This window comes from Sphaeramia orbicularis, chromosome 20, assembly GCF_902148855.1.
Source record: "Sphaeramia orbicularis chromosome 20, fSphaOr1.1, whole genome shotgun sequence".
NCBI classification, from domain to species: domain Eukaryota; kingdom Metazoa; phylum Chordata; class Actinopteri; order Kurtiformes; family Apogonidae; genus Sphaeramia; species Sphaeramia orbicularis.
In genome coordinates, this window is record NC_043976.1 from 10886533 (window position 1) to 10913590 (window position 27058).

Below are 27058 nucleotides of genomic sequence, written 5' to 3' on the forward strand. Positions count from 1 at the left end.
GGAAACATTTGATATAATGTAAGTTAAAAAGTCAGGAAAATACGTAACAAATTCCTCATCATTTTTACATATTTAAATTTAAAAACACACAACACTAAGATGAAGTATTTCCATATCTTATTTCTACTAGATACTGGTGAACAGTGTGTAATTCTAACCACACAAGTTTGTTTTATTGATTCATTTCAATATATTATTGTAAATACAAAATTTAAACTTTAAAGCTGTTTTTTTTTTGTTTATTTGACCTGTAGTATCTCCACAGCCCACCAGGGGTCTATATGATAACTATTGATCTACATGATCAGTAACAAGTCATCTAAAAAAAAATTAAAATAAGAGGCCATCATTGTAGACATTTCACAAAGGAAACACTCCCTCTTTACACAAACTGTGATGTTCACAAACATGTTAAGCAAGAACGGGAAGCGGATCAAATCCATCATCATCTACAAAATGCTGCTTTACAAGCAGCAAAAGCAATTCTGGCAGATCCAATTTCCACAACTGAAGGTGATTTACATGTTTAGAAATCGCATTGAGATCGAGAGGAAGCGAGAAGGCAAAAAAGTAGAGTTCTGAACAAGACATTTCAACACTGGTTTTAACAGCTTGGCTGCCACTTCATCAAATATTGAATAAATCATTTTCTTGGCACAGTATGAACACAGCTGCAAAAAAAAAAAAAAAAAAAAAAAAGAAAAAAGAAAAAAAAAATCTTACACAAATGTAGGCACGCACACATCCGCACACGCGCACACAAACACGAACACACAGAATGCCTTGTAGTTTTGATAAAGCAGCAGCTTTCTCTTTTGTTTTGCAGCCGAGCAGGGATTAGGCAGTGCAGGTCTTTGTCCTGCGGTTTTCCAGTTGAGCAGAACACAAGAGCCTCTACCTCCACTAATACAGTCAGACCTCCCAGCAGGCCTTTCACCACACAGCCGCTAAGAACCTGCTGCCCAAAAGATGCTTTTCAATGAGTTATCAAATCTCCTCTATACTGTCCATGCCTTTCAACCGAGTCTCTTTGTCTGTTCTTTTCAATGGAGCATTGAACACATCAAATAGAACTGATGGGCAGATAGATGGACAGCAGAATGTAGCAGAGCCATATTAACTTCTTTCACAGAGTACAGTTAAGGTAACGCCAGCAAAGATTTACACTAGTAAAAATAAACTGAATTTCTGAATGAACATGTACAGAAGTAAAACACTACATCAGGTTCACAAACTTACACAAACCCCCAGCCAATTCATCCGTGACTACAATTTTCACAAAAACGCTCAACAGTTACTACTTTCAGTCCCATAAATTTGAGGGGTTTCTGTTTTTCTGTGGCTGCATCACTGCTAATCAAATCTTTGTGTTTTGAAAACAAAGTGAATTAATCAATTAACCAACCAGCAGGGACTTGACTGGCTACGATTTATACCAAAATACTCACAAGTTTCTGGCTTTACCATAAAAAATGTGAAGATTTTCTGTTTTTCTTTATCTCTGCTACATCACTGCATTTTTGAGCAAATAAACAGTCAATTAATCAATTAACCAACCAGCAGGAAATTAAAAGGTTGCATATTTCACATAAACACTCAACATTTATTGCCTCAAGCATTAAAAATGTGAGGTTTTTCTGTTTTTTCCTCCTGGTTACATCACTGTGAACCAAATATCTTTGCATTTTGAATAGTTAATCAATCGATTAATCAGTTAACCAACCAGAAAGTGATTAATTGCTTACATGTTTCAGAAAAATCTCATTATTTGTTGCCCCCAGCTACTGTCTTCATAAAAATACATATGATTTGCTGCTTGTAGGGGTGTATATGTGAGCAGTTTCTGTTTTTCTCTGGTTAAATTACTGTCGATCAGATATTGTTGAACAAACAATAAGTCAATTAATTGATTAACCAACCGGTGGGAAAATCAACTGGCTATACTTTTTCACAAAAACCTCAACATTTGCTGCCTCTTCTGCTGCATTAAATAATGATAAGATTTTACATTTTAGTTCTGGTTGCATCAACATTTTTGTGTTCTGAACCAGACATTGGTCAGTTTATTGATTGACTGGCTACAAGTTCCACAGAAAGCTCAATATTTGCTGCCTTTGCCTTAAAAGACGTGAGCACTTTCTGTTTTCTTTTTTTTCGCTGGTTGTGACATTGGACAAACAGAACACACAGAACACAATTATAATTTGATAAAACAGGAAATGTAAAGCTGTTTCTCTGAGGTTAGGCAGTATTTTACTGTTTTCTGAAATACTGTGAACTGAATCGCTAATCAGCTCCATAAATGAGTTGTTTAAAATGGATTTCCATGACTAAGAAATAATTTGTTCCTGTTGTTGTTGCGAGTTAGGCATTCCAATGTTTATGATAAATGACTGATTATAAATATTTCAAAGCTAATTATTGAATTTATGAAGATCATAGCCTGTGTTGTATTATGAATTTACAGCATTCATCTCTGTTTTCCTAGTTTCACGACAGCTATGAAGCAGACTGTGCAGTTTCTTAGCAGCAGGTTGAGTGCAGGATTCAGCAGGGGTTTTGATGAGTTCATTAGGAGGCCACGTCATTTATGCACAGTCACACATAAGGCAAAGGTCACCCAGGATTACCCAGGTGGCCACTGCATGTGGGTGTCAGTTTGATTTTCAGATTCTGTTTAAACCGCCGTTGAGGTCCACAATCTTGTAACCACTTTGAAAGCACCATGCCACTGCCATATTGTATTGAATTCAATGTCATGCAGATATTTGGAGCTGAAGCTGGAGTTGGAAAATGATCTGAAACACCAAAGGGATAAGCTACACTCTTGACAGCATTCACTTCACATTGTTTTTTAATACCAGGAGGAAATAGGGAAGTCCACTCCACTTCACACTGTGGCGCAAATAGAAAGGGGCATAGGAGATAAAGCTCTCGGATGATTTGATCTAAGGTCAGTGAGGGCACACGTAGCTCCAAAGAGAGAGGATTTAACCACACCACTATCTCCAAGAGTGATTCTTTTACATTTTTAATATTCTTCAAAGCTATAACCTACAGTCAGTGGAATGAATGACACCGGTGCATCCGAACCTTAAGTGGGTTGATAAGCTCCTCCTGTCCATTCTACAAATCACTATTCAGGTGGGCTGTATTCATAATTCATCAACACGGGTCAGGCTGATGATCATGTTGACTTAACATTTGGTCTGACATTTCAGCCCACCTCACGCCTATCATTAGTTCTCGCCACACGCCACCTCATCAAAGTCAGTCACACAAGAGAGGAGGTTAAAAAAACAGAAGAAAAGTGAAGAAGGAGATTGAGGAAGAAACAAAAGACCAATGGCCCTGAATCGCACCAGCATGTTCTATCAATAATCAATAACACGTTGAATTTGTGAGGTTGTCAGGTTCTGTTCTATGTTAGAGTCCTGTGGTCTTGATGCAGGAGATCAATCTCCCAATAGAAGTGGGTGGTACTTTCACTGGAGGAGAATTAAACTAATTACATGAAAGTTCATGTATGACTTCCTATCAGTGCTCAGTAGTAAATATATTGATATCTGTAACCATTTCCATGTTATGAACCATCAAAATATGGCCCATTATAAGTAAAAGCGAATTTTAAATATTTGAAAAAATTCATCAAACATTCAAAAATCTAAATTTTTCAAAACTGTGAACAAACTTTGTAGACATTGTCCCAAGGAAGCAACAAATAAAATTAGAAATGAATCTGAGTAGTTTGATTCGAGAAGATGTTTGAAGAATTCCATGACGAAGACGACAACAAAGATGAAGATGATGTCGACAATTAAGATGATGCCGGACACAGGGCCTCCACAATGGCTCATGGCCTATCGGCTGGTGAGGTAATAAAAAAGAAAAGATGTAGCGATACAGTATCACTATCACATGCGTTAGATCTACAGTGTCTGCTAAATTCGCTCGTTTAATCATTTTGTTAAACAAACACTGCTAAAAGTGAACGGATACACACTTTAATCCAACACACACACACAAAACTCATACACTTGCACAAGCATACCCACAAAACCACTACACCACTACAAATCCAACCCCCACCGCATCCTGTCTTAGGGTAAATCTGTATCATCAGCCATCATCCAGCACATCCCTAATAGGAAACGAGTTGGTGCCAAAAAAATGACACTGCGCAGAAAACTGGAGCAGCAACACATTTCAGCCAATAACAACACCACCATGTTGATTCCAGTGGGGTGATATTGGATGATATTGACTGTTGGGAGTATTGCTGTGCTTCTCAAAGTCATTTCCGTCCAAAGCAAGGACATCGACACACATTCGACACACATCGCACACACAAACTCACACAGATGCACACGCATACACACACACTCTCACCAACATCAACAGCACTGATCGTGGTGCAGACAATGAACAGGGGAGTGGAAGCAGCGCATACTGACAACCTCCTTTCTGTGGGTGACAGCTCTCCATCAGTCTACATCAAACAAGTGCATACATGCAGACACACAAACACACACACACACAGAGAAGAGGATACACTCAAACTGATTGGTTGGTTCAAACCTGTTTGAACCTGTCAGCCTGTTGGACATAATAGAAGACAAAATAAACTGTCCTGCACACTGTACATACGTGTGTGTGTGTGTGTGTGTGTGTGTGTGTGTGTGTGTGTGTGTGTGTGTAGACAAGCGACAAGTGCACGCTGAACTCATCATCTCAGTAATTGATGGTCATCTGTCATTGCGCAGTGTTGATAATCTTCTTTGGGACAGGGGTTTGTCTGAACAAGATGAACAGCAGCCTATCTACAGTATCTGGAGAGACTAATCTGTGTTCTCATTTACTGAAGCACAGACGGTGACCGAGTGGTCTGGCTAGTAAAAATGAGACAAATTGCAATGAAGATTGTCAAAAGCATCAGTGTGTGTGTGTGTGTGTGTGTGTGTGTGTGTGTGCGCGTGTGTGGGACATGAGAAAAAGATGAACTGCTCTTACCTGCGACTTGAACCAAATCTGCAGTCGTCACATTCTTAGGGTTAGGACCAACTCTGAACGTCAGCGCAGGACCCAGGACACTGCAAAAAACAGCAAGATGAGCAAAATGACCAGTTATAGCCTTAACTTTATATTATATACACATGCTGACAGAGATCTAGGGCTTGGTGTTGGACTCGTATCACCAAAGGAATTGTCTAGATATGACCAAGAATTGAAAAATAAGATACCAGGCGTTGGTTCCATTCAACAGGAGATTTTAATACTTAAGGTGTAAATTTCATTGGCGTTAATGCTTGCACTATGAATGTTATGTTGAGAACTTCAGCATATGGTAAACTGGGTGATGTTTTCTTTTTAAGTATATAAAATGCAAATGAACAAATTCTAAGGTATGCTGTAATTTTCTTTTTGATAAAATGGGAGACAGGTAAGTTTAGGAGCCAGTATTGAAGCTAGACTATCTGTACTGATAACAGTTTCAAACATTTTTGACAAATACAAAGTAGAAATGATGGATTATTATTGTATTTTTTCCTTAATTCTGTTTTCCTTTAAGGTTTGATTCTACCCATAGAGCACAGTGCGGTCATGAGCTGAGCATCTTGGTTTCGTTTCACTGACAGTAACCTGTCTGTACAATCTGTGCCCATTTTCTTTGTCTAGTCAGAAGTCAGCAACAGACTTTTCAGTAAATGTTTAATGTCACTGAGGTTGAAATAAACTATAATAACACACCACAAGACTGTAAGAAGTTGCAGTAGTGATCAGAAAATAAAGTAGTATCTTGAAGCAATATGTATACTCATGTCTACTGAAACCTCTTAACCCATAAAAACCCAGTGCTACTTTTGTGGCAGTTCTCAAATACATTTTTCTCTCTATTTAACCTTTCTTATCACCATTTATTATAGTATTTTCATCTACATTTTGCATTTTTTTTGGTGAAAAACATGTATTTTCCTGTGTATAATTTTCAGATCATGTAGATGTTCATTAAAGCTCAGAGTAAATACAAAGGTTATTACATCAAAACAGAGAAAACTGGATAAAAATTGACTTTTTCAGCAAAGATACCATTAACTGAACATAAAACAAGTGTCTCCAAACACTGTCATTTATCACACTCCATGGGTTTTGCTGGTAAAACAATGTTGTAGAAGATGACGGTGTTTCCACGTTCACTGAACGTCCAAATGGGTCATATCTGATGACCATGAAAAGATGACAAATTGCATTTTACACCAATTAGTATTTACATGTATTGATAGGATTAGTGGATCAACAGATATTAAACATTTTAGATCAGTAGATGGTCTTGGTTGATGGTGGTTGTTTGGATCTTTATGGGTTAAAATCCCACATGAAAATAAATTTTACATGAAGCTCAACAAAGGCTGACAAAAGAAGAAATGCAGCAGTGACTACATAGATCTGAGGAGGGCTGCCTTTCAAAACATTTTCAACAAGACAACAATAAACATATCATTTAGCCACGTATGATGAAGACCCCATCTGGGCCAATCAGTAACAAATATGGCACCTTGCTTTGAGCTGTAATTGTAGTTCCCCAATGAGCCAATCAGTGTTACTCTAAATGTTGGCATGCAGCAGTAAGTTTCAAAATCAAAATTAAATTAGTGATATATGAAGTACTGATGGTGAACACATGGCATAAATGAACAAACCATCAGTGCAGGAGTGTGATGTACAACTTCTGCTCTGAGAAGAATCAAACAAAAATCATTAAATATCTGCAATTTATAGTGTACTCTTTGTCTGATAATTGGTTCCAAGTCTTTTATTTGACTAAAATGAGTCAATAAAATCTCAAGTGTGGTAATCTTACCCTGTTTTCAATACAATCAACTTGTTTCAGCAAAATGCTAAAAAAAAAAAAAAAAAAAAAAAAGCTTGCTCAATTCCAGTGCACCATTCAGTCGTCTCTCAAAAATACTATCATTTAGTGTAGCACAATTTTCTTTAGAAAAATAAATAAATACTTGTATTGGGAATCATTTTACTGCGAGACAACTGGGGGGATCAATAAGAGACAAACATTCCTGATAAAAAGAATTTTTCCTTTAAAGAACCACACTTTTCATTCCATTTTTCTTGTACAAAATATGCCTTTGGCTGCAGTTTTTTTCTTACCATTTTGTAAACTGTGCCTCTTTTTTCTTCAGTCAGTTCAGAATATGCATTAATGCTAAGAACCCTACTGGACTAACAGGATTGTTCCAAATAATGTTACTGTTTTAAAAGAATTCGCTGCATTACAACCATAATATAACTGATCAGAGTAATCCCAAATCAATTCACTGTAACCTACAAATCTGTTTTATTTTCACAGAGAACACCAAGCCCTAAATCACTGAGCTGTTACAGTACAGTGTGTTGTCATATCCTAACTGTTATGTCAGCGTCAGTGTACATATAGTACATTAAAAGTGTACGTTCTGATAGACTGTGTGACGGAAAGAGATTCATAAGACTAGCAGAGTGCTGTGACCTAGACCCACTCGCCATCCGTCAGCCCACAGAGGCCGGGCCACTCACTGTAGACCAGGACTAATATATATGAGCCGATACTGGCAGACAGACGAACCCAACCGTGCACTGATGCATTTGTGAACATGATCACTCGCATGCTCACACACACTCATACACACACACACACACTCAGCGCCAAAAGAAATATGTCCTTCTCAAAAGCTTTCACCTGGGCTCTGTTTGCTCTCGTAAATGTCAATATTTCCACAATCTTTACCCCTGCCTCCACTCTCCCTGACCAGAGGTATTCTGCCAGAGATCTTGATGCATCTCAAATTGAACTGACGTTATTTTTTTATTTTTTTTATTTTTCCCCCGCCACACACAAACCTTATTTAAATACACAGTGAGAAACACTATACCACAGTTTCTGAGATGAAGTTAAAGTAGATAAGTTATCTGCAGGACCTCACACTGTCTCCTGTGAGCTTAGACTTCGTATTAGCTCCGCCGGTGGGGCATGATGAGTGTGTGTACGTGAAGACTGGTTGGCGGGATATTGGCAGGGGGTGTAAGTGTCTGCACAGGCTGTGTGAGTGTGAGGATGGACTTCTGAGTGTGTGTCCCACTCCCCCTAGTGTCTCTGTTGAGTAAAACACTTACGTCATCTGGAAAAGGCACATATTATCCCCAGCCTATCACAGCCCGAAACTACAATTTCAAATCTCTTTAGAAATTTGGAATATTTTGTGATGATTACTGTAGAAGCGGGCTCAAATGTAATTGTGTTCGGCGTCTGAAAATTTAACAACACTTCAACCTTCGTCCTCCTCTTCTCGTACTCTCTGTCTGAACGTCTTCTGTGCCAGCGTGTTGTCATATTTGAGTGTCTCTTCTCCAGTCGATCCTATCAGGACTCATCAGAGTGAGCGAGAGTGGCCCAGAACAGGGCGGTGTGCTCTGACCCAGCTCTCGTACTCGAGCCGACTCATATTCAGACACAGGCTTTCAAACACTCACCTGCCGCGGCCGCACAGCAAGAGGCACAATGAGCTTGCGTCACTTTCTCAGCTTCAACTATTTCTACATGAATGCGCTTTCATTACTTGGCAGAAGGAAAAAGAACAGAGACAAACAACCCAGACAAAGAGGACATTTTCTGTCCTCTATACGGAGTAATACTATCAATATGCAATGTAATACTGTGTGGGCTCTTACAAAACTTAATTTGGTATCTGCCTGTAGCTTTTACACCGCTTTACAGCTTCAATGCACTGTGATCAAGGTACATGAATGATTACACTGTGATCTAATGTCTCTGGCTATTCCTCAGCATCAGATAATAGCAATCATTATGTGCATCAGGACTTTACTCTGAATGATATGAAATGACAGGTGTAATAACAAGATTAACTCAATCTGTGCTGGCATGATGACACATCCGTCTACTTTTGCTCATTTATACTGCATCAAGAGCCTAAATTATGAAATGGAGATAAGAATGTCCTCTTGTTTCAATTTATTTAGAGGTCACTGTGTGTATTTTTAATGTTGAACACTAGATAGTGCACACTGTCTGACAGTTTTCCCTCTCAGTACTTATTATCCGAGCTAGGACAGACTGTGTCTACAGTGTACTGCAGCTGAAGACTGCAGTGCATCAGCTTTGGTGTTCATATGCTGCGGGTGTTACTGAACCACCCAGATTTCACTTCTCCTACAGTTATGTCTTGAAAGGCTTGTCAGATCTTAGGCGAACACATCTCCTCTGCCTCCTACATGGTCTGACACCGAATGTACAGCAGAACCATGGTACAAGCAGAAACCAGGCTGGGTTCAAGGACAGTTCGTCCGCTCATTAATATATTAACCACCTCCTGCTGGACTACTTTTGCTATTTGCAGCTCTTTATCCACTGCAGATCTCTGCTGCTTTCTGTTCTCTTTTTTTTCCTTTTGCCTCTACCTGAGAGCTGTTTGATGGCTTGACTGCTCACTTTTTGACAAGGTGTACAGTGACAACAGCGGTAAGGCAGTGTTTTGAATACAATAGAGACATCAGTATGTGTCTGGAGGTAATTAGGCCTGATTTCTCTCCCTGCGAGAAGTCAAACACTCCTAAAGGTCAAGAAAACAACAAACGCCTACAGTCTCTGAAAACCATTTCCACACAAACAGTCCTTGCAGTGTCTGGACAACCTTGGCTCAAAGGCAGTAAACCGTTACAAATGCTTTAAACATGGCCAATTATCCTCTATGCTATGTATGTCTTGTAAACTGCAAGGCAAATGATTAGTCGTGATAATGTGGGTGGGTATAGGGTGTTGGTGTTTGTACATACGAGAGCTGGGTGAGGTCTGCGGCGTGGATGTTTAGCCTCTGCGCCAGTCGCTCCATCAGATCCATGCCCTGGTCAGTGGTGAGGGAGCTGGGGGAGGCAAACAGACAACTGGGCGTCACGTATGAGGTCCATACCAATACCAGATACTGAATACATGCAACCATTCAACTGTTAAAATGCTTTTTTTAGGGAGATACTGCCACAATTCATACCCGCAAATGGGTCATTGCACACAAGCAAAAGCTACGGTTGTCTGAATGGATGTACTGCACACATGTACACACCCGTGGACAGACATACAGGAGTGCGCAAACACAAACAAACACACAAAGCGTCGTGCCAAGGGAAAAGGGATCAGCTGCCTCTTCAGGCTTGGTAAATCACCTGCTTTTTTCCAGCAATGAGACAAACAATAAGGTGCAAATGGAACCTGCATGAGGTGTAATGGCTGTATCATATGGACGCGCCTTACTCTCCCTTTCCTTCTCTCATCTTTCTTTTTCTTCGCCTACATTCACTTTCTCTCACGCGCACCTCCACTCCAAGTAAAACATGATAACACAAAGTACACAAACACAACGGGCACGCACGCGCTCTCACGGTGAGATGAGAATAATAAGGTGCAAATGGAATGGAGGTGAAGTGTAATGGTGGTCTGATAAAGCCATGCCTCATCTCAGCTCAGTCCGCCACTGCTCTCTCTCGCTCAGAGAGTAAATCGCCAAGGAAATAGACCAAACAAAGGCAATCTGCAGGCCAACGTGTTGGATGGAGGAAATGAGAAGGGCATGCACATACAAACACACACAAACTACTTTAGTGCTGACAGCTTAACCTGGAATCACTGTGACTGCCAAGTGACTGCAAGGTGACATGCACCAAAAGGTCATGGATCATAATGAGACTTTACACAATGCAGCGAGACTTGAATTTTGTTACCCCTCCACAGAAGAGTAATGGGAAATGAGCCGGGAATCAATTCCATGTAGCCTTAAGAATCTCTATTTCTGATAGAGGTTTTCAGCCGCTCAGTTTCCCCTTGAGTTAAAGAAGAGACTTTTACAATTCTTAGATACATTTAGGTTAAAAAAAATATGCTTAGATGTTGTTTCGTTGGCCTGCATTTGACACCACATTACAGCAGGTTTTCTCAGACGGCGACGGAACACAGAACTGTGCATGAGCGGCTGATTCACTCCACCTTTGAGAGAGTGGTGGGTGGTTCTTTCTTCTCCACTTTTTGAGGGGTTTTTGAAAGTTAAAGATTCACACAAGCAATTCCAGACACGTTTGCATCCCTCTGCGGTAATTCTAGCAACTGGAGAGCTCCAGGAGTGACTTGGTTGTTGATGCTAGCACTTTTCCCCTTGGGTTTCTTTCTCTGTCTCTTTCTGTTCCATCCATACCTTCCACACACACACATACACACATCCTCCACAAACCCCCCCCACACCTTCCTCCTATTCCCCAAACCCCCCACTACCACCAGCACCACCACAATGTCAGGAGCTGTCAGATAAGCAGGTTTGCGTAGCCTCACTGCAGGGTGCGAAGGAGCCGGGGATAACAACTGTGCAATCATGAGGACTGCAGCAAATACAGATACATCTATAGGCCAACTATAGGTGTCCAGTAGGTGGGCTGAGAGCAGACAAAGAGGAACGGGCAGAAGAGGTGAAGTTATTTCACTTAGAAGGTGACCTGTTACTTTCCCCTAGCAGATAGTGCCCTATATTGTGTTTACGTCTTAATCTGTGTTTCTATGTGAGTGGCAATAAGGTGACAAAATCAGACCTTTATGAGTCTACGTGTGTTGAACAGGTGAAGGACAACCCACTGACACTGGACTAGATAACGCCATAAAGGGATTTGAGAGAGGGCCAGGGGCGAAGACACAGTCGATAGGAACTTATCTTTGCTGAGCCCGAGCTGAGTGAGAGGTGAAAGAGAACGAGAGAGACAGAGAGAGATGGACAGAAAGAGAGAGGGGGGAGAACTTGGCTACCCTTCCTGACAAAGTATCATCATTAAAGCTGTAATACAACACAGTAATACCCACACACTGAGGCATTTATCATCCCCGCTATTGTAATCAGGTACAGCACACACCGAGGATTTCAAACTACCATAGCCTTTTCCATAAAGACGTGAATATGTGGGTGGTTTTGACAGAAATCACATCTCTTAAAAGGCAGTTTAAGTAAGTGAACAAAGCCAACATATGCTTGGTATTAAGGTATGTAAAATGAGTCTGCAGTGAAAAGGGTCCAACAATGAGGCTGACAACTGGTGAGTGGAGCAATAAACTATAATATGAAGCTATGAGCTATATCATAAAGTCAGTTCATAATGACCACTTTACAAGTGGAGAGAGGCTTACACAAGCTTGCTGATGTTACTTTTTCATATAGTAATGAAAAAGAGGAGAAGCATGTTTGCACTGATGTCAACAGCATAAAACAGAGCTGAAGTGCCATTAATATAAGTGACATTCATGCAGATATAAAAGTCTACATCCACTGATACTGTAAGACCTGTCACAGACCTATAAATCATTTTTTTAATTTCGATGTACTGTAATAGAACTACCCAATCTATAAAATCGCAATATGTGCAATTATATAACTTCGAAAGACTGCAGTTTAATTACATAAAAACTGTGTGAGCTTTATAGGGTGGTACGGCGGTACAGCGGTTAGCACTGTCCTTTTATAGCAGTGTTTTTCAACCTTGGGGTCGGGATCCCACATGGGGTCGCCTGGAATTCAAATGGGGTCACCTGAAATTTCTAGTAATTGATAAAAATAAAAACTTACTAATACAAAATATATGGTGAGTTGAGAGAGACAATCACAACACATAAAAGACATGACAAACTGTGAAGCTGAAACTGAAGCACTGTGGTACTGTTTATCTTTCAAATGTTCATTGTGGTCAGTTTAAGATGCTGCAGCTCTTTCATAATTCATAGTTTGAGCTATTGTTTGTTCAGTATTAATTGTCAGCCTTGTAAATCCAAGCTGGACTGACTATACATATCCTCACCAAGGAAAATAAAATTCTCACTTTGTGCAATAATCTACACCTGGCTTTTCTGCCTCTGTCCATAATAATATACATTATATAGCCTAAACATCACCTAAAATTAATTTTAGCAAAAAAAAAAAAAGTCTCAGCTTTGAATGTCTGGGGTTGCCAGAAATTTGTGATGTTAAAATGGGGTCACGAGCCAAAAAAGGTTAGGAACCACTGTTTTATAGCAAGAAGGTCCTGGGTATGATGGGTATTCCGTCTTCCTCCAGGAAGTATGACCGTATTAGTCCTGTGCTCAGATCTCTGCACTGGCTTCCTGTGGCTCAGAGAATAGACTTTAAAACAGCTCTGCTCGTTTATAAGTCTCTCCATGGTCTGGGACATGTTGGTCCCATATGAACCATCTCAGACCCTGAGAACCTGAGGGACTGGTCTTCTGCTGGTGCCCAGAATCAGGACTAAACACAGTAAAGCTGCATTTCAGTTCCATGCAGCTAAACCCTGGAACCTCCTGATGATGTGAGACAGGCCTCTACTGTGACAATGTTTAAGTCCAGGCTGAAAACAGCTCTGTTCAACTGTGCATAGAACAGCTGAAAGGGTTCTATCTGCACTCTTCGCTTTTACTTTGTTTTAATTGATTATTATTTATGTTTTATTGATTATGTTTTAATTGTAATTGTGTGTTTTTAACCTGTCTCTTTTCCATTTTTGTAAAGCACTGTGAACTGCCCTGTGTATGAATTGTGCTATACAAATAAATCTGCCTTGCCTTGCCTTGCCTCCCACCACTCAAAGACACACACCTTAATAGGTTAACTGGTCAATTTAAATCACCCGTTGGTGTGAATGTGATAGTGAATGGTTGTTTATCCCTGTGATGAACCGGAGACATGTCCTGCCTTTGCCTATTGGTAGCAGGGATAGGCTCAGGCACCCTCATAACCCTCTCAGGTTAAGCGGTTCAGAAAATTAAAACAAGAATCACAACCTATTCCCTATTTCCTTAGAGACTTGAGACAAACTGGAGCAACATGAATGATCTATGTTTCCTTTGGTCCATATTAGATAGATGGTCCCAGTGACCTTGATTTTGTTGATACTATCCTTTGCACCCTCACCTCACAGAGCCACATGAATCCCTCTCTTTTTTTTTTTTTTTTTTTTTTTTTTGTGCAGTATCTATATTGATGTGTAAGTCAAAGCACTGCCCTTTTTTATTTGTTGCAAACCCAATAAAAGTTTAAGTAAAAAAAAAACAACAACAAATAAACCTGTTCCCTATTTGTGTGCAATCTACTTATTATGTACTCTTGTAAAAGATAATTAAATGTAGCAGAGTTTGTGTAGTGTGTGGTCACATGACTGACCCATCTATACGACCTCTATTGTACAGAGATATTTGACCTCAGTTGCATTGCATTTTATCATTATACCATCTGTTTATTACAAATTGCAGTATTATCCATAAAAATGCAATATGACTATTTAACCATGCAGCCCTATATTGTAAGAACAATAGATCAGCATTCATGTCCTTCTTTGTTTGACTTCTGCACTGTAAGACATGTGTCTGATGTGCAAAATATACTGTAACCTCTGGTAAAGCTCTTTTTTTTTTTTTTTACTTTTTTGTAGTTGTGCATTATATGGTGCAACATTACAAATAACTTTTTTTTTTTGCTTCATCATTATTCCCATTAATATCATAATGAATAGTATGGCATAAACAAAGATGCATTCTGCCTTCACCAATTTCAGCTGTGATAGCCTTCAGCCATCCAGCAACCCTAGAGAGGATTAAGCAGTTACAGAAAATGAATCAATCAATCCATGCATAAACAAAGACGATTTTATGCACAGATTCAGAAGGAAAGTTTGTTCTTTCTTATTCTTTTGTATTACAGTAGTATGTGCGCCATCACGATTCAGTGGTGATAGGAACAATAGTATAATGGTATCTCAGAATTTGTGATGAATCATCCTCATGCATGACTCATACATTAATAATAGCCTAATTTTACATGGGCTCCATGATGATGAAGATACAGAAGAATAGAAATGCATGGTAAAAATAGCATACTGTCAATATTTTAATAAGCTCATATTAAGAGAAGCCAGCCTCAAACTGGCTCCCCTGCAGCTCAAACCCTGATTTTTTTGCAGACGTAAAGTACTGACTCAAATTGCTTTTTTGGACTTGACTTTAAAAATCTGTCACTGATCTGGGAGGTTTTAATTATGATAGTGTACTCACTCTGAGCCGGTGATGATGTAGCCAAAGTGTCGGTCTTTCCCTCTGCTGGAAAACTCCTTCACCCCCACATGGACTAATTGAGTTTTCACTCTCATGTCTTTCTTCTGTGGCTCCTCCAGCTGCTTTTTCCCTTGCACCCCCTGCATCCACTTCTGTATCTCAGAGTCCACCTGCGCATCGGGTCCTTGTACACCGCTGGTTAAGCGCAGGGTGGAGCCTTCTTTTGCAGGTACTGTCATGGTCTTTTCCTCCCAGTGGTGGACTATAGGAGCTTGGCCCTGCTTTGTCCGGCTCTGGACGCTCTCTAGCCCAGGCATCTTCTGCAGAGAAGCCGGCGGCCTGCTGTTGACCCGTGGTGCATCACCAAAAGGCTCCAGGTTGAGGTAGTCGAGCAGCTTAGAGAAGATGGCTGAATGCTGTTACATCAAAAGGCATTTATATCACTAGTGAAAGCATTTCCCACTCAATTTAATGTATGTATTCAACTTCAGGTTTTCTTTCATAAACAAGGATATGGAAGAAATGAATTAATGTTGAATAGTCTTAGCTTCTGTTAGGTCAGTTCTGTTAGGTCAGTCGTCAGTTACTGAAATGTGTGAATTTGTTTCTCCCAAGTGCAAGGTCTGTCATTCCTTTTCCTCACAAATTATCAAAAGATGTATTTAACAGCTTTAATTTCTCATAGAACCTAAACAAAATATATGTGACATTAAAAAGGCAATTTCTATACATGTTATCTTCAATTCAATGAAATATTTAGAGGTCAGTCACCAACCAGTTTCAACAGTTCTGCCATTGCTTGTCTATCTTCAGGTTCTAATAATTTAGCAGTAAATGACAGTCTGCACAACTTTCAAATTATCTCTATTTGATATTACATTCAAAAGTGAATCAGGTGTAAGTTTGGACATGTCTTGCTCCCTCAGAAACCAATTTGTCGGTTGAGCAGAGTAATTTTAAATTCACCTTGTCAACTGGCTCTTTGTCTGCACCGTCTTTCTGTTGGCCTGAAAACAAACACAATGTATGTGAGCAGATTGTGTGAAAACTAAAGTTTTCTTTTGTATTTAGCAAAGAAAAAATCGTTATGACTCAAAATGAAGCAGTCCCAGAATACTCTTGGCAGCACTTTATATGAGGGTGACATAACAGAGCAATATTGAAGCATTTACACAAAAGACACAGGCCCTTACATTCTTATATCTTTGACAAAAAATAAACACAGATATTATTGCCAGATTTTGTTGTCTTTCCCATCATGAGAAAACACCCACCTTCCTGTTTTATTCTCGCTGCATCTTTCTGGTTCAGATCCTGCTCTTTATCTGATTTCAGGTCCTGGTTTTGATTCGTTACCATAGCTGCCAGCGGCTCCTTGTTACCTTCTCCCCCCCCCATGGAGTCAGCAGCTCCTGGTGCTGGCAGGGACCCAGCCCCAGGACGCTCCTCATGCACCTCCTGCAGAGCTCCTGTGATGACCCCAGCGAGTTCGTCCAGGTCTTTGCCCATCAAAGCCTCCATGTTGATGCTGTGCCTTCCCAGCTGGCTAACCACGTTTTGGATGAATCGCTCTGGACAGGAAAGAAAGAAGGAGGAAAACCCACAATCAAATAGAGAGTTTTAATAAAACCACAAACAAGATAAACTCAGCAATACTGTGATGCAAATATAAGCCCCAGAGTGGGAAACGTCTCTAATAATAAGCTGTGATAAAGCAGATCTTACCATCCATGACACTAAGAGGCTCTTTGGTGTCGAGCCGGTTTGAGCCAGCTTTGAACAGCAGTCTGTCTAGGTTAGGCCTTGAGGTTTCAGAGCCAAAAGCCACTTGAGGCTGTGGCTCAGCGTGGTCAGTCTGAGATGGTTTGACAGAGCCCAGGTAGTGGAGCTTTCCTTTCGGCCATGAAGCCTCACCACCTGGGGTGCCTGCTGAGTGCCTGGTACTTTGGCAAGAAGCCGTTCCAACTGGCTGGAAAGGAGTTTGCTCCTTCCTGGGTCCTGGTTGGAGTAGGTTGTACTAAGCATGGGGTGCCTGCCCTCTCCACTCTTTGTAAAGACTTTAGTGACTGGAGCTTGTCCAGGTCCTTTCTGAACGCTGTAGATAGTGTGCTCTTTCCAGACCTGCTGGGGTTTTGGCCGACTGGTCTCCAGCTGACCATCAGACTCAATGTCTTCATTCTGCAACACAAAACATTTATTTTTCACAATTACCGCTTTGATAAAATGTCAGGTATGGATTTTTTCGTTCACTTCTGTGAAGCTAAAATGACAACATTTATATGATAAATCTTCATCCAAGCCTCAGCCCTGTAATAGCATTTTTTCCTCCATGAGAACATTAGGTGGGTTATCCTGGGTCAGCATTGTTGTGACAGCCTTTAGTATAAGAAGAAAAGCAACCTGGGCTCAACTAGACAGGACAGGATATGAATAGGGAGTTCAGATCAAAGACAACTGCCCTTGGAAATTGCATTATGGAAATCATTGATGAGATAGTGTCACTCAAATAGTGCTTTCCATGCATTTCTACAATACACAACAAACTTTAAAAGCATATCCACACTGTCAGAAAAGTAGCACCAAACCCTTATCTAAACACAAAAATGATGAGTCTGATTTCAAAATTAGCTGTGTGAGTTTATTTGACACATGATGAATTATGTATGTATGTTACAGTGAGCTTGTATAGAGACAGTTAGAGGCCTATAAACTAGTATGTGCCATCACAGTCTGGATCAATATTGCCCCCAAAGTGTGTGATTTTCTCTTTTCTTCCCTCTGTAAGAAAGAGAAATCATTGTCTGAATTGTAAAGGCCCATGCTTCAATTCAGCGTACAGTGCCGGCATATCCGATCCACTGAGCAGCGTTATTATCCATGTCGCTGCTGCACTAATACTAGCTATCTCCCTAGGTGCCATTTTCTGTCCTTCAAATGTATATAGAGAAAATGTCAGGCTTTCCAAGCCCAGCATACTGAGAAGCCATAATGGCATTAGCACAGCGAGATGGGGGTGCTCTGCCATTCATGCTAACCATGTTTGCCTTTTTCCATCACACTACACAACAAAGGGCCTCATCTCATCAATAAGGAAGGTCCTGAACTCTTCAACTTTGCATTATGGTTGCAGTGACACAGCAGCAGGAAGCGGTTTGGCAATGAAGGATGCCGAGCACATTTCACACAAAGCTATGGTTCCACCCTAAATATGAGAATTGAATAATGTAAAGAGGTGATGGAAGATCATTGTGTAAAAGGGTTCCTGCTCAGTGGGAGGTGGAGGAGAAGACAGAAAGCGAGAAACAAAAGCTGCACAGGGATGAGAGGGCAACCCCCAGCTAAGGGATAGTGAAAAGAAGAGGAAGAGGCCCTTCCATAATTTAGCCAAGCAAAACGTGATGCATTTTTTGTTTACAAATGTGGCCTCAGTCAATATCTCTACCCTTGAAATCAGGCCTAAAACATATATTTACAAAATCCTTAGTATGCTGTTAGTCTGTTTCTTACTGATATTTCTTACTTGTGTAGTTGCTCCCTTTTGCTGGGCTTGTGGCTGTCCTTTCCCCTCAGACTCCGACAGGAAGCCCATTCCCTTCAGGTACTGCTGTAGGTTTCTGCTCAGCTCTGGGCTCAGTTTTCTGTTTCTGGAGGACATCAAAGGGGCAGGGGGTGTGGCTTGATGGTGAAGGGGGACATTCCTCAGTTTGGAGAGCTCTCTGGAGATCACCTGCTGCGTGATGCCATCCTGCCATGTCAAACCTAGAAACAAAAGGTCACTCAGAAATTCATTCACAGATAGTATAAACCATCTGTCATCTACATTACTGAAAATAGCATTACAGAGCAAACCAAAGACCAAATAAAATATTGGTACTGTGATGTTTGTTCTAATGCAATAAATAATCTATAGGCTTGTAGCAAACATCATTCATTGACAACCAGGGCATATGTGGTATGCAATTTGTACAGAGTGTATGCATTAATGGTTTAATACGTAAGATTTGCAGGTGGTTGTGTGCTTTGATTACATTTGTGTCCGGTTTGCATTAGCTAACTCCATTTCTAAGATAAATGTCTCAGTTTCCTTCATCCTTTAAACTAATTTATAGGTAGAGGGCTCAGGTTGCTTTTTCACAAACTCCTCATGGTTTCCTCTGAGGTCTTCACTGCCACTCTACTGTCTCTATAATAGGGTGCAACACTAGCTACCACAAATGGAGTAAGCTAATGACCTGCTCCCAGCACAACACAGACTCCAAGGTAAACTTAATATAAGTACACAAACACATGCACATTTTACATATTGAACCTTTAAAGTGGCACTAAGCCTCTATACACTTTTTTTGCGTATCATCTCAGTTGTCAAGTCTGTGATAATGCAGCAAATGCATAATTCCTAATTCATCAGGGGTATTTTTTTTTCTTGTAGATGATTGTCTCACATTGTATTAACAACATGACAATTGTGGTATTATGATGCCTTCATTAACAGTATTGAATCACAGGTTACTTTCTGATCCCCACCCCTAAGGCAAACTCTCCCAACTGAAACAAAACAACAAGGTAAAATCACACAATATAACAGAGGGGGTCTAAAATTACAACACACTAAAAGGGAGCCACGACTGCATGTACATGTACAGACACATGTATACAAAGACCTGTGCACACACACACACCATAGCCAGTCAACAAGCCTGGGGAGAATGTCACACTGCGGCCTGACGCCTTGCCAACATCTCTGCTAATTGCCAACACATAGTTGGGATGCAGAACTCCTGGGCAGGGGCAAAGCGCTGTGGTGCCAGGACCAGATGGAGCTACCCAAGCAAAAAAGATACCCAAAACATGGCCCCATTCCCAATGAGCCAAGAGGCACAGGATTCCATCAGCAAAGAGCATAGAAATACCATAGATACTATACTTTTTATAAGGATCCAAGATGTTCCCTTCCATTACAATGAAGAGGCATTTTTTAATGAGAAGAAGTAATTATGTTGTGGTCTAGGCTTAGCTTCCAAGCTGTCACATACCTAACATTTTACCAGACTAATCTGAAAAACAAAGACTGCCTTTAATGATGTAGACATGCTAAATAGTAACTAACAGCCTGGGTTGGAATATACAAAGTATTTAAGTATCAACACTGCAGAATGTCTTCATTAGCCTGGTTTCTCACCCATAGACTCTGGTTATACTCATAGATATTCATAAGCACCAGATGAGGATCTGAGCAATGCAGAACAGCTACAGATGCCTGCAGTCATTCTTGGCAGCGTTGAATGGAGCACAAAGCAGCGTATGTTGTCACTGTTCTGGAACGCAGCTCAGCCATCCATCCGTACAACAATGACAGTTAACTACCCATGGCTTACCCAATGTGGTGTATTCTTGCTATATATTAGCACGGTGATGATCATTTATGCTATCATCAAGCGCGATGGGGAAGTCAGGTCTGCCTTCACCCCTTAAGGTTCCATATGGTACCTGCAGTTAGCTGCAGCTGGTTAAATGGGTTCAGTGTAAACGTGGGATGGCGCCACAACAAGATGAGGCTGGCTTCACTGACTGTGACACCTCTATCCCCTATGCCTCCTGGGGGATGCACTCATTTCCATAGACGCCATGTTTTGTCTGTGTGTGATGGGTACACTTGAGGGAAAAGGTATGCCGGTGCAAATAACACAATCAAAATGAGTCGTTTTGTTCAAAGAAAAAGTCAGGGAGAAAAGTGGTGGGGCCTTTACGGTTGGATTCTTCTCAATCAACCTCTCAGCTGATTATCCTGGCACTGAGGAGCTAAATGTCATGCAAATTCATCTGTAAGTCCAGGAAAGAGCAGGTTCCATCACCAAGTGTTGCCTCTTTTTGCCTGTTAAGGATAGCATGCCGTCTCAGGCAAATGCCTCAGTTAATTAACGCCTTCCCATTAGCACAACAGCTTTCAAACAAGCAAGCCTCCTGTCTATTTTCTGTGACAGAGAGAGAGAGGCAGAGAAGAGGGCCTCCTAAATATTCAAAGCCTATTAGATGGGACCCTGTCTACATGTCTTGTTGTTTCATCTGGGGTTTTTGAAATGCAGATTTTCCCCTTTCCTTTACTTCTGTCCACCAACTGATTTTAAAGGCATTAATGGAAGAGAGCGTGAATAATTTAGCAGCAAGTTCTACCTAATTAGTCAAAATGAAACGTGTCAATCCAAATATGACACATAAATTAAACCAAGAGTGGAATGGAGACCCAAAATATGAATATATTTGCAAGTGACATTTTATTTGGTGTCAGCCAGCACTGTATATAAGGTTCATATTGGAAGAAAAATTCTACTTAAGCTAAAAGACATTACACAGTATTAATGTTTCTTTCTTAATGTACAGTTATGTTTTTATGGCAAGAAAGCTCGTTATATTCCACTAGCGTGTGTCGACGTCTTTATTGAAGTTGTATGAAGTATAGAACGAAGGTTTTTATGACTGTGGTATTAAAATAAAATTATTCCAGACGTCTTGTGAATCACTTTATGCACTTTGCCCCAAATTCATCCGACATATTCAATAAACTTTGTCATCTCTGCACATTTAAAATAAAGTTTGGCTGGCTTGGACAAAGTTTCATTCAAGCCTGATTTTGTAATACCTGACAGATGAGTTATGTTTAAAAAACTATTTCATTTTCTGGTGAGTGCTAGGGAAGGTCTGCTATAGGTCAGGCTAATAAACTAAAGTATTTCATATTGCTATTACTGAAAAACAATTGCTAAACATCTGCAAGGACATAAAAGATTATTTTTCCATCAATAAACATTAGCGAAATCACAGTTCAGAGAGAAAATCAGCAGTGGATTTTCTAAAAAATCATCCTGTTCCACGCACAGACACTGAATGATTCAATAAAACGCCTCTTGTTTCTTTCATAACAACTCAGTTTTCACACAGCACATTGGCGTGTGAGTGTATCTTTGTTTGACTTGTTTTTTTTTTTTTCTTACTAGTACCATCCAGCAAGGTTGTCAAGGAACAGACAGAGCCGAATATGAGGGAGAACAACAACAGGTTTTGTTTCTCGTCTGTCAAAGAACATTTGTTTGTGCGCTAAAGAAAGTAGGACCGTGAATAACATGTGGCTTCGGTGTCAGTAGATGACATTATGTCACTTTAAAGCCACTGATCCTTCCTGACTGAGTATACCTGCCAATGGATCTAATACAAATGTCACAGTGCATCATCTTACTTCACTCGTCTGGACTATGAGAGGACCCACTGCACTGCACGGGGTCAAACGACTGCAGGTTAGCAGAGTTTAACATGGTGCATTAACAGCACCTGTGATATGATTTGTTCTGATTTGTGGGTAAAACTGAAAACACAGGAGGACGATTCATCTTTCTTACAGTCCAGTTTAACACTGCACCTTTTTTAGTATATTGTGTATAAAACTAAAACACTGCTTATCTCCCTTGTGCCTTCACACAGCCCCAGTGTGCCCAAAAAGACGTATATGTTAAGCAGAGCCATCATAATGCAAAGCAGCCTGGTTATGAAATGTATACACACTCTATGACGGCACACGGTGAATACTAAACTTACATGGCGTTGTAGGTGATGTGGGATATAGTTTTAGCATCCATTGTTGTGAAAATTTAATGCCAGACAATATGCTGTGCCAGTAGGGACACATACAGACACCCCAAGCCCTTTTGTACAAGGGTCAGTTTCTATTGATCTGAATGACATTGGTGTTGTGCAGTGAGCAGAGATTGTGTGATTTCTACCTGTGCCTCTGATGCAAGATAAAGAGGATTGTAAATCGATTTCATTGATGTTCTGCCCCGTTTTTTTCCCCCCTTCATCTCTTCAATTTAGGTTACAGTACAATGGTCTCAATAACTCTGTCAGAGGTAAAAAAAAAAAAAAAAAAAAAAAAAAAGGTGCCCCACGTCTCAAAGATGACACTTCAATAGCTGTTGAGCTGATAAGAATAACGTGTCACTGAGCATTAGCAGTGCATTGTAGGCTCATCCGAAGATAATGCCCGGCGTCTGTGGATGTGATTCTACAAGACAGAAAGGGGAAAATGATTCAAAGTGATGATGTCATGTCTGCACCGTCTGTAAACGGGTGTCTAAAAACACAAGGTCAGAGAACGAGCCCCATGATGAAAAGCATCTAAAGAATTAGACACCACTTAGAACGGAGGGAGAAAATTACACACCGGATCTCTTCTCATCCTCCTCGCTCTCATTTTGTTTATTTCTGAGCAGTAATTACAATAAATGTGTGGTCTCGCCTGGCTTAATATTCATCACTAGATTTTCTTTTTCTTTTTTTTTTTTTTTTGATTTCCTCCAACAGACTGCTTACTCTTAATGATTTTCAACACTGGTTCACGCCTGTTAAAAAATATTAAGCTCAGAGTGGCCTGCAAAGCCAATTATGTTTGGAGGGCTAATGTTGCTGGTCACGGTCTGTGTTAAAGGTGTCTACTGCCCCCTGGTGGGTTATAGCTGAAGTTACAGGCCATGAGGTTGAATTTTGAGAGATATTTTCTTCATATATTCAAACACACATCCAGTCAGGCATGCAAGCAATTTTTCTGCTAAATATCTCAGAATATCTCTCCAAAGTGCTTAATTTTTTTTTTTTTTTCCCTGTTACAGGATTTGTAACAGCTGACCGCCTGGAGGCTCCAGACATTTCTAGCTGTTGTTCACACTAACAACCATCAGCAAGATATGGTCTGTTTTTGCCACATTAACATGACAGAACTGATGAATATGCTGTGACTCCTTGGCCCATGGGAGTTTTTGAATCTGTGTTGGCTAAATGAAACTCAGCATGGCTTCAGGCTGGGAAAATTGAACAACTAATTCTTAAAATACAGTTACTTCTATTCTGCAGACATGTTATTATACATGGACTGTCTCCCTGATGATGTAACCTGTTATAACAAGCTCATTAGCTGCTGCCACTGATTGAGTAGGAGAGACTGTCTAATGTGATTACACTGCACACCTCACAGTTACTCATCCACAAAATTAGCTCTAAATGTCCTAGCATACAAGCCAATTAGATTGGCTGCCGGAGTTAGGCAATGATGGCAAAACAATGGCCCAATATGAGTCAAATGACCTGTTCTAGCTCAGTAGTGTCATCCTATGCTAGCCAAAAAGACAGCTTGGCTATTTGGCTTGCACCACACAATGGCAGTTGACAAGCATTGCTGTAAGCCCTGTACATGACTGATAAAGGCTGCTGAATAGAAAAAAAAGACATTCGGACAAAGACAGACAGGCAAACAGGCAGTACCTCTGTGAGCCAGTTTCTGTAGGAGGATCCTGAGGCGTTGCAGAGCTGAGGAAGAGATATCGTATGTGTGCAGGTCTGCACCAGCCAACTCCTGGCACCTTCCAAACACTCCATCTACAGAAAAAGACACAAGGTAGAAAAAAAGGTGAGGTAATTTTGAAAAGCAGGTTGCTACATGTTCATAAGCAGCGTTGGAAATTTTACCTCTGAAAATTTATACAGTAGGTTACAGAGCAATTGTTTCTATGTTAATATGCATATGCATAAGTATATAAGACTATTTCAATTATTATAATTTCAATTCTAAAGACCTAAAAACAATGAATGAAAGAAATGTTCTAGCCTTTTTCTGATATTATAAGGAAAAGACTGTTGAATTTCCAGTATTTTCAGGTATTCTTACCCAATGCAATGTGTCTTAGCATGAGTAAGGTTTACATTTTACATATAATATATATTTATTTTAATCAAAAATAATATATCCAGATGTAACCCCTTTGTAAGCAGCCACCAATAAATTTAAGTATATATTTCTTCCTTCCGCACTGCTTGTGATTACAGTTGCATTTATTTTCTAATGGATTTATGAAATGCTTTTATAGGGCACTAACTGCTCCCCAATGCATGGTTTTATAGAAACACTGATGATATATTTATGAGAACTACTTGTACATGTGTAGTGGTTTTGCTGAAGTCTTCTTGGCCAGATCAAATGCTGTAATGGTGTGTGGCACCTGCAGTGTCTCTGTACCTCCTGACTTCCTGTTTTGGGGGAGCTAATAGCTGACATTTTTCGTCTGACAGCACTACGATAAGCAGCCGTTCATGGCAGGAAGGACTTTATCAGGGACCCTGGTAATCTCCCTATCAGCAGGCCTCCCGCCTCACTCAATACAGGTTGCTAGGCAACCAACGCCACAGAGTCCCTATCGGCCCCATAATTCAATGGCTGGTCTAGACCTCTGAAGGATGCTGAGGCTCAGGGGTTCAGAATGCAGTGAGTAGATGTAATGCCTGGAATATAAATAACCCACGTTGTCACCTTCTCTCAGCTGGGGAGATAAATCTATGCATGTTCTTGGCTAAACTCACCAAATGAAAGTCCAGATGATCTCTAGAGATGAATCTTAGGAGATTGGATATGTATGTCTTTGTGCATGTCCATACTGCTGCATAGTGTGAGAGTATGTGTGAGGATGCCGCTGCGATTAGATGGAATCTAATGATGTGAATCAACACTTTGTCATGCACCAGAGCATCCCATTAATTAGCCCCAAGATGTCGGACAACAAACATCAGAGACATGATTGATGCTCACTGACACGTTGGACAATGTACAATACACAAGTGCTACTGCTGATGTCCATTACATGCCGCAGTTTTCTGTCTTCTCCTCAATGCAATGAGACTAATAATTACCAAGATAATAATGTGTGTCAGACGGGACTCTAAATTGAATTCTTATTCTACAGCAGAAGCGGGTGTTTTCCTGCCTCACCCCCCTTCCTGTGACCCGTTAAATGACAGCTCTGTAAAGGAAAAAGCCTGTGGGAGATGGTGAATTAGCATAGAGAACACAGTACAACACTGAGGAGTTATTTTAAGATTTCACAGCGCAGTGGAAAACTTCTCGATAACAGACACATGGATCTGAATCACCAGATGTCAACTCTACCCTTTGCAGCAGTGAACCCATCTTTTCTGACTAATGTGATGCCATAAATACAATGGCAATATACATGTCAGGCTGATGCTTTTGGTGTGATTTATTTTCCCTTGTTACACACTAACAACACTTATAATGTTAGAATTGAATGGAAGCTGATGACATAACAAGTGAAGGGAAACCGTTAAATGTTTGATGGTTTGCATCCCTCATTGGTTTCCATGCCAATGGCAAGTAATAAACATGCGACTTCCTTCTCTGTTGTCAGGGACATTCCCAGTAGTTACCAGATGTAAAAATAGACGAATACGCAGATCCACACACATGCACACAAACACAACCAGGATTTTAGTGCATAAAGAAGAAGAAGACAGGGGTAATTTACAACACAGGAATTCTTGTTAGGCAAACATAATCACTGATTGATTTATTGAGGTGTTCAGAGCTGCAACTCAGGAGAGATGCTGAACCATTCTCAACCACATGTACGATAAATCACACAGCAGCTTTCCGACACTTTATAGTGTGCATTGACAATACTGAGGTTTTCAAAAGAAGTAACAATGGTTTATTGTAGTTGACAGTTTGAAACACAGACACTGTGTTTGGTTTCTGACAGCTAAAAACAACATTTTAATTTCAGGCTTGGAAGAGCAGCATGTCTAGGATACACAGAGGGCTGTCCAAAGCTGAAAATAAGACAGAAATGCAGCATAATCAAATATCAAGGAGGTTTTACATAGGTATGTCAGCAGATAACAGACAGTACTGGTGTGAGAAATATAATGTATGTGTGCCTGACACATTCACAGCCAGCTGGGAAGTAAAGCAAAGTCCATCAGGCAGAGCAGAAGACATTGATCCTCTAATGATCATCTGCCAAGGTTAAGGAAATATTAAGCTGACAACGGATCAATCGGTGTCCTCTCACAAAACCAGACTAATGCTGTCAA

The 27058-nt window shown here is 40.4% G+C and overlaps 1 protein-coding gene across 1 annotated transcript in view; it reads right to left on the reverse strand.

Annotated features, from left to right (window-relative positions):
• Positions 1-27058, reverse strand: part of ptprn2 (protein tyrosine phosphatase receptor type N2) — a 134763-nt gene that overhangs the window by 82061 nt on the left and 25644 nt on the right. Inside the window, 9 exon segments of the mRNA XM_030123116.1 lie at positions 5011-5090; positions 9844-9930; positions 15134-15549; positions 16100-16140; positions 16408-16704; positions 16859-17059; positions 17062-17311; positions 18654-18892; positions 24440-24553. Of these exon segments, the coding sequence (XP_029978976.1) occupies positions 5011-5090; positions 9844-9930; positions 15134-15549; positions 16100-16140; positions 16408-16704; positions 16859-17059; positions 17062-17311; positions 18654-18892; positions 24440-24553 (1725 nt within the window).